The 15,893-nt window shown below is 37.7% G+C and overlaps 1 protein-coding gene across 7 annotated transcripts in view; it reads left to right on the top strand.

Annotated features, from left to right (window-relative positions):
- EPS15L1 (epidermal growth factor receptor pathway substrate 15 like 1) overlaps positions 1 to 15,893 on the top strand; it is a 120,042-nt gene that overhangs the window by 33,251 nt on the left and 70,898 nt on the right. For all 7 annotated transcript variants that reach the window (XM_072601279.1, XM_072601278.1, XM_072601280.1 and 4 more), the window contains 4 exons: positions 1,465 to 1,622; positions 4,248 to 4,404; positions 4,744 to 4,829; positions 9,484 to 9,556. In XM_072601279.1, the coding sequence (XP_072457380.1) occupies positions 1,465 to 1,622; positions 4,248 to 4,404; positions 4,744 to 4,829; positions 9,484 to 9,556 (474 nt within the window). The remainder of the gene's footprint in view (positions 1 to 1,464; positions 1,623 to 4,247; positions 4,405 to 4,743; positions 4,830 to 9,483; positions 9,557 to 15,893) is intronic.

Here is a 15,893-nt window from a genome sequence, read left to right as displayed (position 1 = left end):
TTGGATGGAAAACTATTGTTACTTCTGGGGATCTGTTTGTCCAGCCCCAGTTTCTGCTGACTTCCAGTGTCCCATCTCTAAATGCCTGTTAGACATTCCAAACTGTATATTCTCTTTAAACATAGCCACCCCATCTTCATTATTATCAAAGGTACTTCTGCCTTCCAGTCATCCAGGTGCACAACCTATGCGTCACTCTCTCATTTCCATGTTCAATCATTTGTCAAGACCAGTCCTTTCTGCCTTTGTAACATCTTTCGTGTACATCTCCTCTCCTCTGACACTGCCACCATCCTGGTACAGGCCTTCATCACCTTATAACTGGACTATTGCACTTGCCTGCTTCCTGGTCTCCCTGTCTCAGGTCGCTCCCTACCCCATCCATCTTCCACTCAGCTGACAAATTGATCTTTAAGTGCAGATATGGCCATGTCACCATCCCCTCTCCTACCATCTTGGTCTCCTTCTGAAGCCTAGAACTGAGCATCATAATCAGAACTGGGAGTAGAGTAGGGCAAGGACAGTGGGACTATCACATTTCTGATTTTCAGATACATACTTCTATTACTTCAGCCCAAGATAGAGTGTGGGACCTGGAACCAGAAAAACCTGAGCTGAAATCTGGCCTCACACACTTACTAGCTTTGTGACCCTGGGCAAGGCTTTAAATCTCTGTTTGCCTCAATTTTCTCATCTGTAAAGTAAGGATGATAATAGCACCTGCCTCTCAAGGTTGTTGTGAGGATCAAATGATAAAGTAATTGTAAAGTGCTTAGCACAGTGCCTGGAACATATAGAATATATGCTATAGAATATTAGTTTTCGTAATTATTATTTAGCAACATGATTTCAAAACCCTCCCTTCCCCCCCATGAAGAAAAGATTGTGGATCTTCGGTGCATGTACCTCATAAATAGTAGTTTTATTGAATAGAATGTTCAGCATTTTATTTGGTGAGGAGTGGAAGGTGATGGTGATAATGTGGAGGCACTGAGAGGACCAAGCAACTAACTTGTGAGTTCATTCTACTTAAAAAGTTACAAGTAAATCATTGAGGGTATAACTGAAGATAGAGATTTGCTCATCAGCTCCTATATGAATAAAACAAAAATCTTAGAATAAAAAGAGAGACATATTTTGAAGGCTTATAAAAGGAAGGTGCTATTTTGTACCTCAGATTGTCATCAGAACCATTTACTCCAAGTAACTCTGCAAACGAAAATATTTAAGGAAGTGTTATCATGAATCCATAATAGATTCAACAGAAGGGCACATCCTTACTCTTATGAAATCAGTATTGAAGAGAGAGCAACCTGTCATTGGTGGCACTATCTGAGATGAAATTCCAGAACGGATAGATTGTTGGTTTTAGCCAGTGTGTAATTGCTTATCTTTTGTTAATAAAACTTGTGGATTCAGTGGTCTTCTTAAACATGACTAACTTTAAATTTATGTATTTTTTAGCCAACAGTGAATTGGGTGGTACCAATGTCTGATAAAGTGAGATTTGATGAGATTTTCTTGAAAACTGACTTGGACATGGATGGCTATGTGAGTGGCCAGGAAGTGAAAGAAATATTTATTCACTCGGGCCTTACTCAGAGTCTCTTAGCGCACATATGGTAAGAATTGAAAGTCTCTTCAGAAAACTCTTTTTTGATTGAAGCTTTTTTTGAGGTTGAATGTAGTTCCTGAGAGAGTTCAGGTGGAAAAAAAAACAATAGCCAGTTTCTCTGAGGACATTTTGAAAGAGCTGAACCCTTCTAGCTTTAGGTAAAACTGAGGGATAATTTAATAGAATTCTTTAGAGCTGCCATGTGAAATTTTAGTGGAAGGGGACAAAGTGTTCTTAATTTTCTGCGTGTAAGTTTACAGAAACTTACTTAGTGAAGTATCTAGGAGCACATCCTTGCTTTCAAGACCATAATTTTACCATAAACATCTAAAATTTTGGGTTTATGTTGTAATTCTTTTTTGGGGTAAATTTGAATCCAATTGAGAAAATCATGGGGCTATGATTATAAGCTAATGACATAATGGTTTATTTTTTTAAAGCAAATATAACAGAGCTTAGTACAACCAATTAAGTGTTTACCTCCCTCAAAGTAATTAGTTCCCTTTGGAATTGGCTTCAGATCTGGCTAAGCTTGAGTTGTAACTGTTATAGCCTTATATCATTTTATTTTTTTTTTTTGTTTTTAACCTTAATTTATGTTTCAGTTTGATTATCTGCTTCATTCACCTAATTTGGCCCCCAATTTAACCTCAAAAGATGGGGTTCTATAAAGAAAGTTTGCTGACTCAGATGATATTTTCCAAGTAGAATCCCAGATGTGATTTTGAACCATGGTAGTATCATTAGAATAAGTGTATCAGTTCATCAAGAGGCATCTATTAATCTCCTGCTTTGTCTCAGGCTCTATGTGAGGTGCTGAGGATACAAAGATATAAAAAAATGAAATAATCCCTGCTTTCAAGTAGCTTGCATTCTAGCAGTTGAATATCAGTTCCTAAAGATGACTCTTGAAGATATATTAAAATATTGCTTAGTTAACATTTGTTTTAAACAATCACACTGATCATCCTACGAAAACATCTCCAATAGTCTCCATTCAAAATTTATTAAGTCTTCTGGAATCCACCCCTTACTCCTTGCCTGTTGGTGCTACACCACTAACTATCTAATTATATTATGCCATAGAGTACACTTGCCACTCTCCTGTGAACCTCCTTCTGGTTCTCTCAGTGTTTCAGAGCAGTCAGCCCAATTTACTCTGTACACATTGCAATGCTGCAACGTAGGAGTCTATTTTTCTGCAATTCCTGATGTAAAGAGACTTTCAGCACCTAATTACCTATACAGGTTGCTGAGGTGTAGAGCTTCTTTCATTAGAGAATCTTAAAAAGAGAATAGATGACTTATCATTTCCAGTATGGAAATGATTAGTCATAATAGTTCACATTTTTGTAGTATTTTATGGTTTACAATGCCTTTTTCTTCCATATAATCTGGTGAGGTGTGGATAGTGCAGATAGTAATATCTTGATTTTGCGATAAGGAAACAGCCTCAAGGAGTTTTAAGTTACTTTTCCACAGTTACAGAACTAGTAAGTGGCACGACTCAGATTTTGTCCCAGGATTTTTGACTCAATACAGTGCCCTTTCTGCTATAACTGTGCTGCCTCAATTGCTGTCCAAGAATTCAAAGAACATCTAGTACAAGCTCTCAAGATTACAGATGAGGGAATCGAGACCCAGACAAGTCTGAGGGTTCAGAGGCAGAGGCTAGGAGTGACTAGCCTCACTAGTTGATAGGTGCTAATTTGTATTGCTAATTCACTATCAGTGGTTTGTGGGATGCTTTCAGACATCTCCATGGCTTTATAAAACATTGAATTTACATATAGTAACCACTTAAGGTACTATCTCCTACAGTGTAGGAGTTACCACTTCACAAAGGTCCATGACTCAGCTTGTTGATGATGACTTATTCATGTGGTTCTGGTTGGCATAAAAGATGATGGAGTCAGAGGAGAAAAAACTTCTCTCCATAGTCAGATGGGTCAGACTTAAAGGAAACTAGACAGCATAGCTCCCTTCAAGTCTTCAAGGGAATCGCAGTGAAACTAATTACATGGGTACCTTTAGATGTGCTGTATAAATCAGTAAAATTTATTAGTACCTTGCTGTATGAATGAAATTCTATAGTAAGTCTGGAAGTTGTAGAGTAGCTGTTAGGGATGGAGATTACTTTCTAAAAGCTCAATAAATGAATATTTGTTGAGTGGATACATGATAAGTAGGACAGAACACAGAGTACACAGGATGCTGCTTCCTTCATAGGCACACATGGGCCTAGCCACTGGAGTTGTTGAAATGAACACCCCCTCCATGTATACAGTGGTGTCCTGTTTAAATAGAGATTCTCCTGGTTAACCTGGGGTTTTCCAACATCAGACTCATAATGTAGTGATGGTGGATTTTTGGGTTTTTTTTCCACAGAAGTGACATAATTAGGCATCTTCAATTAATAGAACCATAGATGTAGTCTCTCAGGGAAGACAAGTAGAAATTGGGGTGGGGAAAAAGAAGAAAACACCTCATTTCATTCTTTTTGCTGTCTGGGAACTGGGTGGGAACTGGGTTGGCTTAAAAACATCAAGGGATTGGATTTATGTTTTGTACTTATTAGTCATGATGGATTAATCTATTTAATAAGTAATTTACATTTCCATGCTTGTGACAGGGCCCTGGCTGATACAAGGCAGACGGGAAAGCTGAGCAAGGAGCAGTTTGCATTAGCCATGTATTTCATTCAGCAAAAGGTTCATAAAGGAATTGATCCTCCTCAGGCTTTGTCCCCTGACATGATCCCTCCCTCAGAACGAAACGCTCCTCTTCAGGTGAGTGTTGGGAGGCTAAAGAGCACCTCAACTCAGACACATAGTGACTTTTATAATAAGCCATCACAGAGGTGGGGGTGGGGGTGGAGGATGTAAATCTATCTGAGCTTTAAACACCCCCAAAACCCCTGACTCTGGGGCACTGTAGAAGTGAGCTTAAACTAAGTTTGGCCATGTGCTTATCATCTGCTGCTCACTTGTTCTGCTTTACTCTGCTTAAATGCATGCTGATGTGAGTGAGCTGGCTGTGGCTGCTCCTCCCAGACATCAGTTGATCATAATAGTCATTGACATTAAGAAATAATTACCTTATTATTGCATGTTTGGATTTTCTTCTAGGATAGTTCAAGTACTCTTGGATCAGGGGAATTCACAGGAGTAAAAGAACTTGATGATATCAGTCAGGAGATTGCTCAGCTACAAAGGTATGTCATAAATTGCTTTTAGCATTTTCTCCACTAAAATGTCTCTAAAAGTTATACAAAGTATATAGTAACTCCTTGGAAGTATCAAGGAAAAACTATATGTAAAAATGGAAAATTGGTGTTTCTATTATGTCCAAATGAATTACTCAGCAAGTATTTATAGCTATGTGTGACCTGTGACCCACTTACTCTGTGCCAGTAGAGATTCAAAGACAAAAGTGAAAGCCCTTGATTTTAAGGAGCTTACATTCTGTCAGCAGAGACAAATATATGCATACAAGTATAAAAGGCAGTAGGAGCTGGGGTAGGAGGGAATCAGAAAAGGCTTCATGTAGAAGGTGGTGCCACGATATAAAGAGGCAGAGAGAGAGGGGGAGAGAATGTCTTAGAGACATGGGGGATAGCTAGTGCAAAGGTATCGAGACAGGAGCTAGAGAATTGTATATGGAGAATAGCCAGTAGGCTTCTATGACTGGATTCTAGAATAATGAGTAAGAAAGCTAGGTTGGGGTCAGAACTATGAAGAGCTTTTGATACCAGACAGAAGAGTTTATACTTTATCTTAGTGGTAATAAGAAGCCCCTGGAGTTTACTGAGTAGGGAGGTGTTGTGGTTAGACCTGCACTTAAGGAAAGTCACTTTTATAGGTTTGTGGAGGATGGATAGGAGTAGGGAGAAACCTGAGGCAGGGAGATCAGTGATGAGGCTGTGGCATTAGTCTGGTGGAGAGGCGATGAGGACCTAAGCTTGGCTGGTGATTGTGGTGGAGAGAAGGGGATGTATGTGAATATTGATAGAGAGAGAACTAAGTTTCTGTTTGCACATGTTGGGGGAGGAATAGTGAGGAGTTGAGGATGACCTTGATGTTACAAATCTGTGTGACTTGGAAAAAAATGTGTTGGAAAAAAATTAACATGAGTTCTGTTTAGTTAAATTGACTCATTTAATGGATTTTTTAAAATGACATCTTTCTTTCTAGAACATTTGACAGCCCTCACTTTGGTTCACTTTCTTCCTGAGGCATGTTATATTTGCTCATGAGTCTGTACTAGCTGTGTGATTGTGGGTGAAGCCTCTTTACAGAATCATGTTATTTCACAGGTATAAGGGCTCTTAGAATTTGATTAATCTTCTAATTCTTATTTTAAAAATAATTCACTTTTTTTTGTGGGAGGAGGCAATTGAGGTTGGGTAACTTGCCCAGGGTCACTCAGCTACTGTGTGTCTCAGGTTGGATTTGCACTCTGGTCCTCTTGATTCTAGCACTGATGCTCTATTCACTGTGCTATCTGGCTGCCCCCAGAATGATTCACTCTTACAACATATCTGTCATGACACAAGCCTCTGTTTAAAGTCCTCAAGTAAAGGGGAAGCCATTCTTCCAGAAGCAAGCCCATTCTTCAATTTGGGATGGCTGCAGTATTGGAAGTTTTTTTTTTTTTTTGCTCCTTTTTACCATTGCTCTTTCTTCTCTTTACCCGCTCAGGCTAAGCAGAACAGGTAATTTTACTTATCCTTGACAACCCTTCAAATACAACTTTAAATGTTCTTTCCTCCAAGCAAAACATCTCTGTTTCTGTTAAATGCCATTAACTTAAAGCTGTATAATCTCTAGCTTATCAGTGTCCTTCCTAAAATGTAACTCTTAGAACTGAACACAGTAGTCCAGATGTGGAGTAGCTAGGGGAGAGCTTAGTAGGACCATCACCTCGTACATTAATACTTTTGGCTGCCATATCACACTGTTGACTTACACTAAGCTTTTCATCTTTTATATCTTTAAATATGGGTTACTATGGACATGTAGTAGGCCCTTTATAAATACTTGTTGAGTGACTTATTTGGACATAGTATAGACACCAAATTTCTATTTTCATACATAGTTTTATAAAAATTTTCTTAGACAAATTGTTGTCTATCTGTGACTCCCCAATCTTGTACTTTGGAAATTGATCTTTTGAATTCAAGTATAAGATTTTACATTTATTCCTGTTAAATTTTATCTTATTTGAATTGGCCCAGTGTATTAAAAGCCTGTCGATTTTTTTTGCATTCTGACTGTCATCAGGTGTGTTAGCTGTCTCTCCTAGCCTTGGGTCATCTTCATATTTGATACACCTGTCTTCAGTTCTCTGAATCAGTGATAAAATTGTTTAAAAGCCTAGGACCAGGTGCATATGCATAAGGCAGACCGATTGAGAGATGGTGGAAGGGACATCTTGGGATGTCATGTGGTCTTTCCTTGTTATTTTACAGATAATAACCCTAAGACCTAGAAAATTGAAGTGACTTCCACAGAGTCACACAGGTGGTATGTGACAGAGCTGAGAAAGCCTAAACCTGGCTCTATACCTGGCACTCTTTCTCCTGCTTCATGCCACTCTTTTGTGTCTGTCACATTCAGGCAGTTCCCAGTCTTCCTCGTTGTGTGGTCATTGCTTTTCAAGCTCTCTTTTCTAAAAGAATATCAGGAGATAATAATAACAACAATGGTATTTATCTAGTGCTTTAAGGTTTGCAAAGCACTTTACATATGTTAATTCATATGATTTTTATTCAGTGTTTTGCTAAATTATATGAAAATTATTTTCAGCACTTCCTTGATTTACCAATTTAGTCATCATATCAAAAAAGGAAAATAAAATTAGTCTGGGTTGACCTGTTCTTGATGAAATCACTCTGTCTTGTTATGATCCTTGCTTCTTTTTCAGATCTTCACTAACTGTTTTTTTTAATAACACATTCTAGAATTTTTGTCAAGAATTGAAGTTAAACTTAGTCTAACTTCTTTAGTTTGCAGACTGTTCTTCTCCATTTTTTGGGAAATTGGTACTATTTACCTTTCTCCAGTCTTACAGTACCCCTTCCATTCTCCATGATTTTTCAGATGTCATTGACAGGGGCTCAGTAATTCATCTGTCAGTTCTTTCAGTATTCAGGCATGTCATTCATTTGGTCCACATGACTGGAGCTCGTCAGTGACGAGCTCTTTTACTCTTTCCTTTAATGTCTTTGGTATTAACTGCCATTTTTGTTCTGTTCTTTCTAGTCTGATCATTCTCCTTATAAGTAAATGCAAAGAATTGGGCAGCTCTGTCTGCGTTCTCTCCATTGTCAATTATCCCATCCAATCTTTTGATCCTCTTCTTTTTCCCAGTCACCTTAAAAGGGGGCCTCCCACCTGCCAACCCCTTTGGAGTCAAGTCATGATTTTTTGAATGATACGTGGCTGCGTCTTCCATAGAATAGCTGGCTTCTTCCTTTTCAGGAAAAGCCTTACCTTTTTTTCTTAGCTCCAACTGTTCAAAGATCTTCCTTTTTTTCTTTCTTGTCTGTGTTAACATTTTTCCACCCTCCTATCTCCTGACACAGGTTAGGATTCTCTTCCTTTTTAGATCTTTTTTCCTTTATTTTCATATGTAAGCCCTCTCTACTTTTCTTTTCTTTTCTTTTCAAAGGAACACTTTATCTTCCATGATGCCTTGGAGAGAGGAGAAGCATTCTTCCATCTCCTTTACCTTTTCTTCTAGGTGGAGGCCAGACTGCACTTTGGACATAGATAGCATCCACTTTGCTGGGGCAAAAATACAGAAATCATATACTTATTGCAGTTAACTGCAAAATTCTTCCTGCTGTCCACATTTATTGAACATGACATCTTTAGTCTTTATTTTTCTTGCTTGTGGGTGTCTTCAGTCCTACATTTGTCTCTCTCTCTTCACCTTTGGAACATCTATTAATCCCTGACAGCTACACCCAGTTTCTTTTCCCTTCTCTATTGTTTCTGCCACCTTTTCTTACTTACTTTGCCTTACTATCTTCATTTCCTTGAGTCCTCAGTGTTCGGTTTCTCTCTAAGCTTAAATTTTCCTCTCTTCTTTCTTTTTAGGTCCTTCTGCTTTAATCCTTCTTGAGTCTCTCTCTTCCAGTCTTTTCCTTCATCTTTTCCAGTTTGAATTTCTTCTCTCTGAATTTAATCTCTGGTATTCTTCACCATTCCACAACTCTGTAAACAATAGCCACAATTTCTTCTTTTCCTTCAGCTTGTAGCCTTCTTTTGAACTCACTACCTTCCCCTCAACTTCATCTCTCTGGGGCTCAGATTATTTTTAATGATGATAAAGATGATGATGATTATGGTGGTGGTAATGATAATAATAATAAACATTTTTATAGCACTTTAAGGTTTGCAAAGTGCTTTACATATTTAATTCATTTGATCTTCATAGCAATGCTGTGAGGTAGGTGCTATTATTACCCCCATTTTATGGAGTGGGAAACTGAGGCACAGAGAATTTAAGAGATTTGCCCAGGGTCACACAGCTGGTGTCTGAGATGGTTTTCTTGAAGCCAAATCCTGTCCTCTCTTTACTGTGCCACCTAAGATCTCTCTGATCTGGTCAATCCAGAGCTATTTTACTAGTGAATTTTTCAGTACAAATAATAAGTATAAAAAAATTAGTGAAAGGAGTAGTGGGCCAGTGCTGTTGGTATAGGCCAGGGTTGTCAAGGAAGATTTCATGGAAGAGGTAGAATTTGAGTTGGATTTTGTAGGATGGGTAGGATATGGGTAAACCAAGAGGATGAGGAAAGAGTCCCAATCTCAGTCAACATTTATTGCTTTACTGATTTTGTATATATGTTTTTCACTCAGAGAGAAGTATTCCTTGGAACAAGACATTCGAGAAAAGGAAGAAGCCATTAGACAGAAAACTAGTGAAGTGCAGGTAAGAGCTTCGTTTGCCACTGCTAAACTTACAAAGAAGTTTTTTTGTATTAAGTTTATCTAATAAAGCTAATAATGTGTTTTGTATATGCAGCAAGCAGAAATAGACTTGTTCTGATGTAGTCACTACTGAACTACCGAGCCCTGCTTTGCCTCCAGTCATGAGTTTAGTTGTCTCTTTGCCTGCTAACATAGTCCTTACTCACTGGTGCCCTTCTTCCATATCCACAGAGTGTGTCTTCTACCTCTACTGACACTCATTTCTAACAGTTTCATTCTGACTTTGAGTTCTCATTCCATCTGTCCTGGGTTCTTTGTCCATCATTAGGCCCCACAGTAATTATTCAGGACTTGAGTCTTCAATGTTATTGCACTCCTTGGCCTGTCTCACCTTCTGCCAAGCCTACCCACCTGTTTCCTATCTGTGCCTCACTCCCATGCCCACTTTCTCTACTGCTGCTGCTGGAGAAAGCCCTGTGTTTGAGTGTAGCTGATGTACTACAAAGATGGTTATCAAAGGGCCTGATACAGGATTCTAGGCTTTGAGCTACAAGGGATTTTAGGCACTCTCTAGTCTTATCCTTCATGTAGCAGATAAAGAAAGTGATGTAAGCCAAGGCAGATTAAGCGACTTGCCCAGGGTCCTATAGGTCCAAAATAGCAAGACTAGCTTTTTCTGTTGTTCTTCTGCTCAGCTTGCCTCAGCTGCTTGGCTTATTTTCTCTTATCTTTCATCATGTCTGCTGATGCTGCCTTTCCCACATACTTGAATGACCTCATCTCCACAGAAAACATCAAGGCCTTTTGGTGTGATAGCCCCCGTTTATTCCATTCTTCACTTAAGATCTGTCTCCATTTGCTTTTTCATTTTTTCCCTGAAATCTAAAAGGAAGTCGTGTTTTCCAGAAGCCTTTCCTGGGTGGGCCCCAGCTGCTAGTGCCTTCCCCCACAGGATTGTGGTATCTGAGCTCTGTGAGGGAAGGTGCTACCTTTTGCCCCTTTGCACAGTGCTTGGCACATAATAGGCTCTTAATAAATAATTGTTAACTGACTGTTTTCCACATACAACTATGTATAATATGCCTACAGGCTTCCACCATTAGGGCAGGGACTGTTTCACTTTGTCTTTGTGTGCTCACTGCCTACCTAGCCGAGGGCCTAGCACATAGTAGGGACTTAATACATACTTGTTTGTTGATTGATTAGGAGTTAGTTGGTATGCTGTATTGGAATACTCCTTGTTCCTCATTGCTGCCTCTCAGTTATTCTCCTATCTGCCCTACTCAGTAACCTCTTCTTTGAGGTTTGTGCTATTCCTGTCTACCACCCAGTCAGAATCCTGTTAGTTATTGTCTGACCCCAGGTCACTCCCTTTCCTTTCTCAGTCAGTCTAGTACTTGACTCAAAATTTTTCTCTCTCCCCAACACCTCACTCCTGCACTCATACTTCGAGATGATCCTCCCACTTTAGCCACACACAAAGAAAGAGACTGAGGCTGACAACTTTGTGCAACTCTGCCTCACTTCACTTCACACTTGAGTCAAGGTATCACCCTGTGATAACATTGGAACACTTCAAAAATGAAGAGCAGACAACAAGAGTATATCCCACATCTAGCTTCCTTTGTCTATATTTGTTGCCTCCCCATTAGGTTGTGAGCTCCTTGAGGGCAAGGACCATCTTTTGCCTCTTTTTGTATTCCCAGGGCTTATATGGCTATAGTATACCATCTATATAATGAGAGGATTTGATCCTCTGAACCCATGGGATAGCGAATCAAGACTGAACCTGATTTCATTTGTATAATAAATGTTTAGCTGAAGAAACTTCCTTTACCTGGTCCAGAAGAGTGATGTGAAACTCACTGACTTGACACCTGTAAAAATTAAAAATGTAATTGGAAAATGTTTAATATAATAAATAAAAATACAGTACAACATTGATAATGTTAATTGTGGTTTTCTAAGTTACTAAATGGCCAACAGATCCATTTTTTTTCTTTTAGTAAATAGTATTTTATTTTTTCCAATTATATGTAAAGATAGTTTTCATCATTCATTTTTTATAAGATTTAGAGTTCCAAATTTTTCTCCCCGCTACATGGCAAGCAGTCTGATAGAGATTATACATGTCTAATCATGTTAAACGTATTTCCACATTAGTCATATTGTGAAAGAAGAAACCAACAAAAGGGAAAAACCATGAAAAACAAAAAAAGTGAAAATAGTACGCTTCCATCTACATTCAAACTTCATAATTCTTTCTCTGGTTATGGATAGCATTTTCCATCTTAAATCTTTTGGAATTGTCTTGAATCATTGTATTGCTGAGAAGAGCTAAGTCAGTTATAGCTGGTCGTTGCACAGTTTTGCTGTTACTGTGTATACTATTCTGTTTCTGCTCACTTCACTCAGCATCAGTTCATGTAAGTCTTTCCAGGTATTTTTGAAATCTGCCTGCTCATCATTTCTTATGGAACAGTAGTATTCCATTACATCCATATACCAGAATTTGTTCAGCCATTCCCTAATTGATGGGCACCCCCTCAATTTCCAGTTCATTGCCACCACGAAAAGAGTTGCTATAAATATTTTTGTACTTGTAAGTCCTTTTCCCTTTTTTATGATCTCTTTGGGATATAGACCCAGTAGTGATATTGCTAGATCAAAGGGTTAGGGTTGAGTTTGACATCACTGGCCTAGAACAGAAAGCCATTTTTGTGTCAGAGATGGGGTATGGATGGGCTGCTTGAGGGTCTTGACCCATGACTATTGGGAAATAGGGATTTGTTGATGTGAAGTGGGAGCTCTGGGTTTCCTCCCAAGAGAATGTAAATGGGGAAAGGTTATTAGTTTCTAGTCAAGGAGGGGCTTTGAGAAGGGGCATCATAAGAAATGGTGGGGAGAATGGTGCCCTGTTAAGCCTGTTATATTGGGTCCTCCAGAACGCTGTGTGATCTGGTCAGTGGATGGTGGGCTGGGGCGTTGTACACTGTAGTCACTTAAATGGACAGTTTATAGTTAATGTTCCACCATCAATTCATGTATACAAATCAAATCCATTTTGCTTCATCCCCAGTGTAAGACTGTAACCTTTAAGTTCTTTTCTTTCTAAGACTTTGAATTCCTCTTCTATATAACAGACCTTCAAATCTTTGAAAACCACCAGTACTTTAGACTCTTAAATTGCTTTCCTTCTTCCAGCCTTAATTTAATCATGGCTTCAGGATTTATGCTTTTAAAATATTCATTATGCTATTGCGCATCCTATAATGTTGTTGTTTTTTTTTTAATCTAGTCTCCTTGTACTCCCTAACATGAAGTTTCTTTCCAGGCAGGCCATTGTTCTCATTGCTGTCTTTCACATTCCTCCCTAAACCAGTTCTCATTGTCAAATATTATCTGGATCCACAAGTATTTCTGAAGGTTTTTGACCTGTTTATCATTTAATCATTAATCCTCTTCCTTCTTTTTGGTTAAGAAGGGTTCTTTAATGTAACAGGTACAGTATTTTGATCATATGAGTCTTTGTAAGGATACTTTTCAGTTTTGTTTTGATTTCATTTTTATAGTTTTGAAGGTGCCCTTTAAGACTGATATTGTATTGGTGTTACTTGCTTTAAATGTGTTCTTCCCATTCAGCTTTGATTTCAGAATGCCAGTAATTCTTTTGATATGTTTGCCATAGGCTTCTCTTTGATATCTTTATACTCAATGTATTTTTCTTGGAGTTGATCAAGGTATTTGTAGGTACCACCTTTGTCTATTGACCTCTGGAGTATGACCTCTGGATTCAAGCTCAAAACCTATTCTCTCTTTATATCCTTGGTATACATTAAAAACCTTACACTTAAAGAGAGTCCAGATGGCATTTTTTTTTCCTTTGAGGCCAAGTTTGGTCTTTGAAATTCATAAGCGTTCAATTTCATTGTTTTTGTAGTTGTTTTATTGTTACTGTTCTGTTGTTATTTTTTTCATTTACGCTGTTGTCATTATGTATGTTCATTTCTTGGTTCTGTTTACTTCACTTTGCTTCACTTCATAGAAACTATTCCCTTCTTTGTATCCATCATGTTCGTCATTTCATTTATCAAAATAATATTCTATTATATTGATGTACTACAACTTGTTTAGCCACTCCCCAACTGATTAGCTTTGTTTTTAGTTCTTTGCTGTTCCACAAAGTGATTCTATAAATATTTTGATTTACGTGGGACCCTCCTGAAGTAAAAGCCTAGCCATGGAATCTCAGGGTCAAGGGATATGTACATTTTAGTCAGTTCACAGCCTCACCAATAGTCTGTTATTATGTCTGTCTACAACCTCTCCAGCATCTCCCACTTCCCTATGTTGTCATCATCTTTGCCAGTTTGCCAAGTCTGAGATGAGACGTCAGAGTTAATTTGCATTTGAGAACTATTTGTTTACATCCTTTATCTCTTATCTGTTGGGAAATGGCTTATTTCTGCTATTTGCTTATATTTTTGACTTTCAGATCTTTATTACAGATAATTGATACAAAGATTTCTAATCAACTGCTTCTCTGAGTAGCCTAGTTGCATTAATTTTGTTCATGAAAAACTTTTCAGTTTCGTGTAACTGAAATTATCTGCTTTATCTTACATAATCTTCTCCAGAGGTGGAACATTCTGTAAAATTTGGATTCAGTCGGAAGGACCACATGTGACCTCATGTTGCAAGTTCCTCATCCCTGATTCTTATCTATATCCCGTTAAAAATTTACCCCCTAGCCTTAGTTATGAAAGGCATCTTTGAATCTTTTTTTTAGAATGACCTTTTAATATTCAGGTAACATTTCTCACAGACACACAGACACACACACACACACAGACACACACACACACACACAAAACACCCATATATATATATATATAGATAGATAGATAGATAGATAGATAGATAGATAGATATAGATATAGATATAGATATATTTTCAATTGTAACATATGGTGTAGGATGTTAGTTTAATTCCAGTTTCTTCCAGATACTAGTTTTCACAGCAGTTTTTATAAAATAAAATACCTTGTTAGGTATTATATATTTGGGGTGGGATTATCATAACCTGGTTATTGTATTCACTTATTTCTGATTCTTTCTTATCTCAGGGGAAAGTAAAGGGAGAAAGGAAGAAGCATTTATATGTAGTGCTCACTATGTGGCAAGCACTGTGCTAGGCACTTTTTTATTGTTGAAAATATCCTGTTTGATTCTCACAACCACCTTAAGAGGTACATGCTATTATTGTCCCCATTTTACAGTTGAAGAATCTGAGGCAAATTGAGGTTAAGAGACTTGCTCAGGGTCACATAGCTAATATTGGAGGCTACATTTGAGCTCCAGTTTTCTGACTCTAGGCCCAGCGCTCCATCTGCTGTGCTACCTAGCCATCTCTGTATATCTAACTTGTTCCTTCGATCTACTTTTCTATTTTTTTAACCAGTACCAAATAAATTTGATAATAATAATATATATTGATAATGATATATTAATAATATAAAGTCTAGAACACTATCCCTCTTTCATTTCTACTTTTTTTCCATTGCTTCCCTTGATAGTCTAGATATTTTGATTCTTCAAATGAATATTATTGTTTTGCTAGCTCTGTAAAGCCTTTTGGAAGTTACGCTGTGTCCTACTAAGTCTATGAATTAATTCTGGCAATATTGCAATGTAATTTTTTATATGTTAACCCAGTCATGAGCACTGGATATTGCTTCAATTATTTAGGTGGTTTTTTAAAAACTTTCTTTTAGGAGCATTATGTAATTGCATTTATATAGGTATTAAATGTGCTTTGGCCAAGAGCCATATGTGGCTCTCTGATAGTTGGTGCATTTTGTAGTTATTTTGAATGGATTATTTCTGTTATTTCCTCCTGGATTTTTTATTATTGCCATATACAAATGCTGTAGATTTTTGTGGGGTTATTTTATGTCCCACTATTTTATAAAGTTATAATTATTTTATTGATTCCTTTGGATTTTCTAGGTAAACTGTCATGTCATTAGCTAAAAGGGGAAATTTTTCTCCTCTTCAGCTATCATTACCCTCGAATTTCTTTCAGTTACACAATTGGTAGCATTTCTAGAGCCGTGTCAAATGAAAGCAGGGAAGGGGGCAGCATTGTTAATTCTTGTATTTGTGAGGAAAGCTTTTCATGTTTTCCCATCACATATGATGTGAGCTTGTGGTTTTAGGTGGGTAATTATTTTTATTACATTAAGGAAATGTCCTTTTAGTTTCAGAATTTTTCAGGTTTTTAAGTACAAATGAGTTTTGTAGTTTGTTGAAGGCTTTTTCTGTACCTACTGAGATAA

This window comes from Notamacropus eugenii, chromosome 4 (genome assembly GCF_028372415.1).
Source record: "Notamacropus eugenii isolate mMacEug1 chromosome 4, mMacEug1.pri_v2, whole genome shotgun sequence".
NCBI lineage: Eukaryota > Metazoa > Chordata > Mammalia > Diprotodontia > Macropodidae > Notamacropus > Notamacropus eugenii.
Note: the sequence above shows the minus strand (reverse complement) of the source record. Positions and strands in the feature narration are given on the sequence as shown.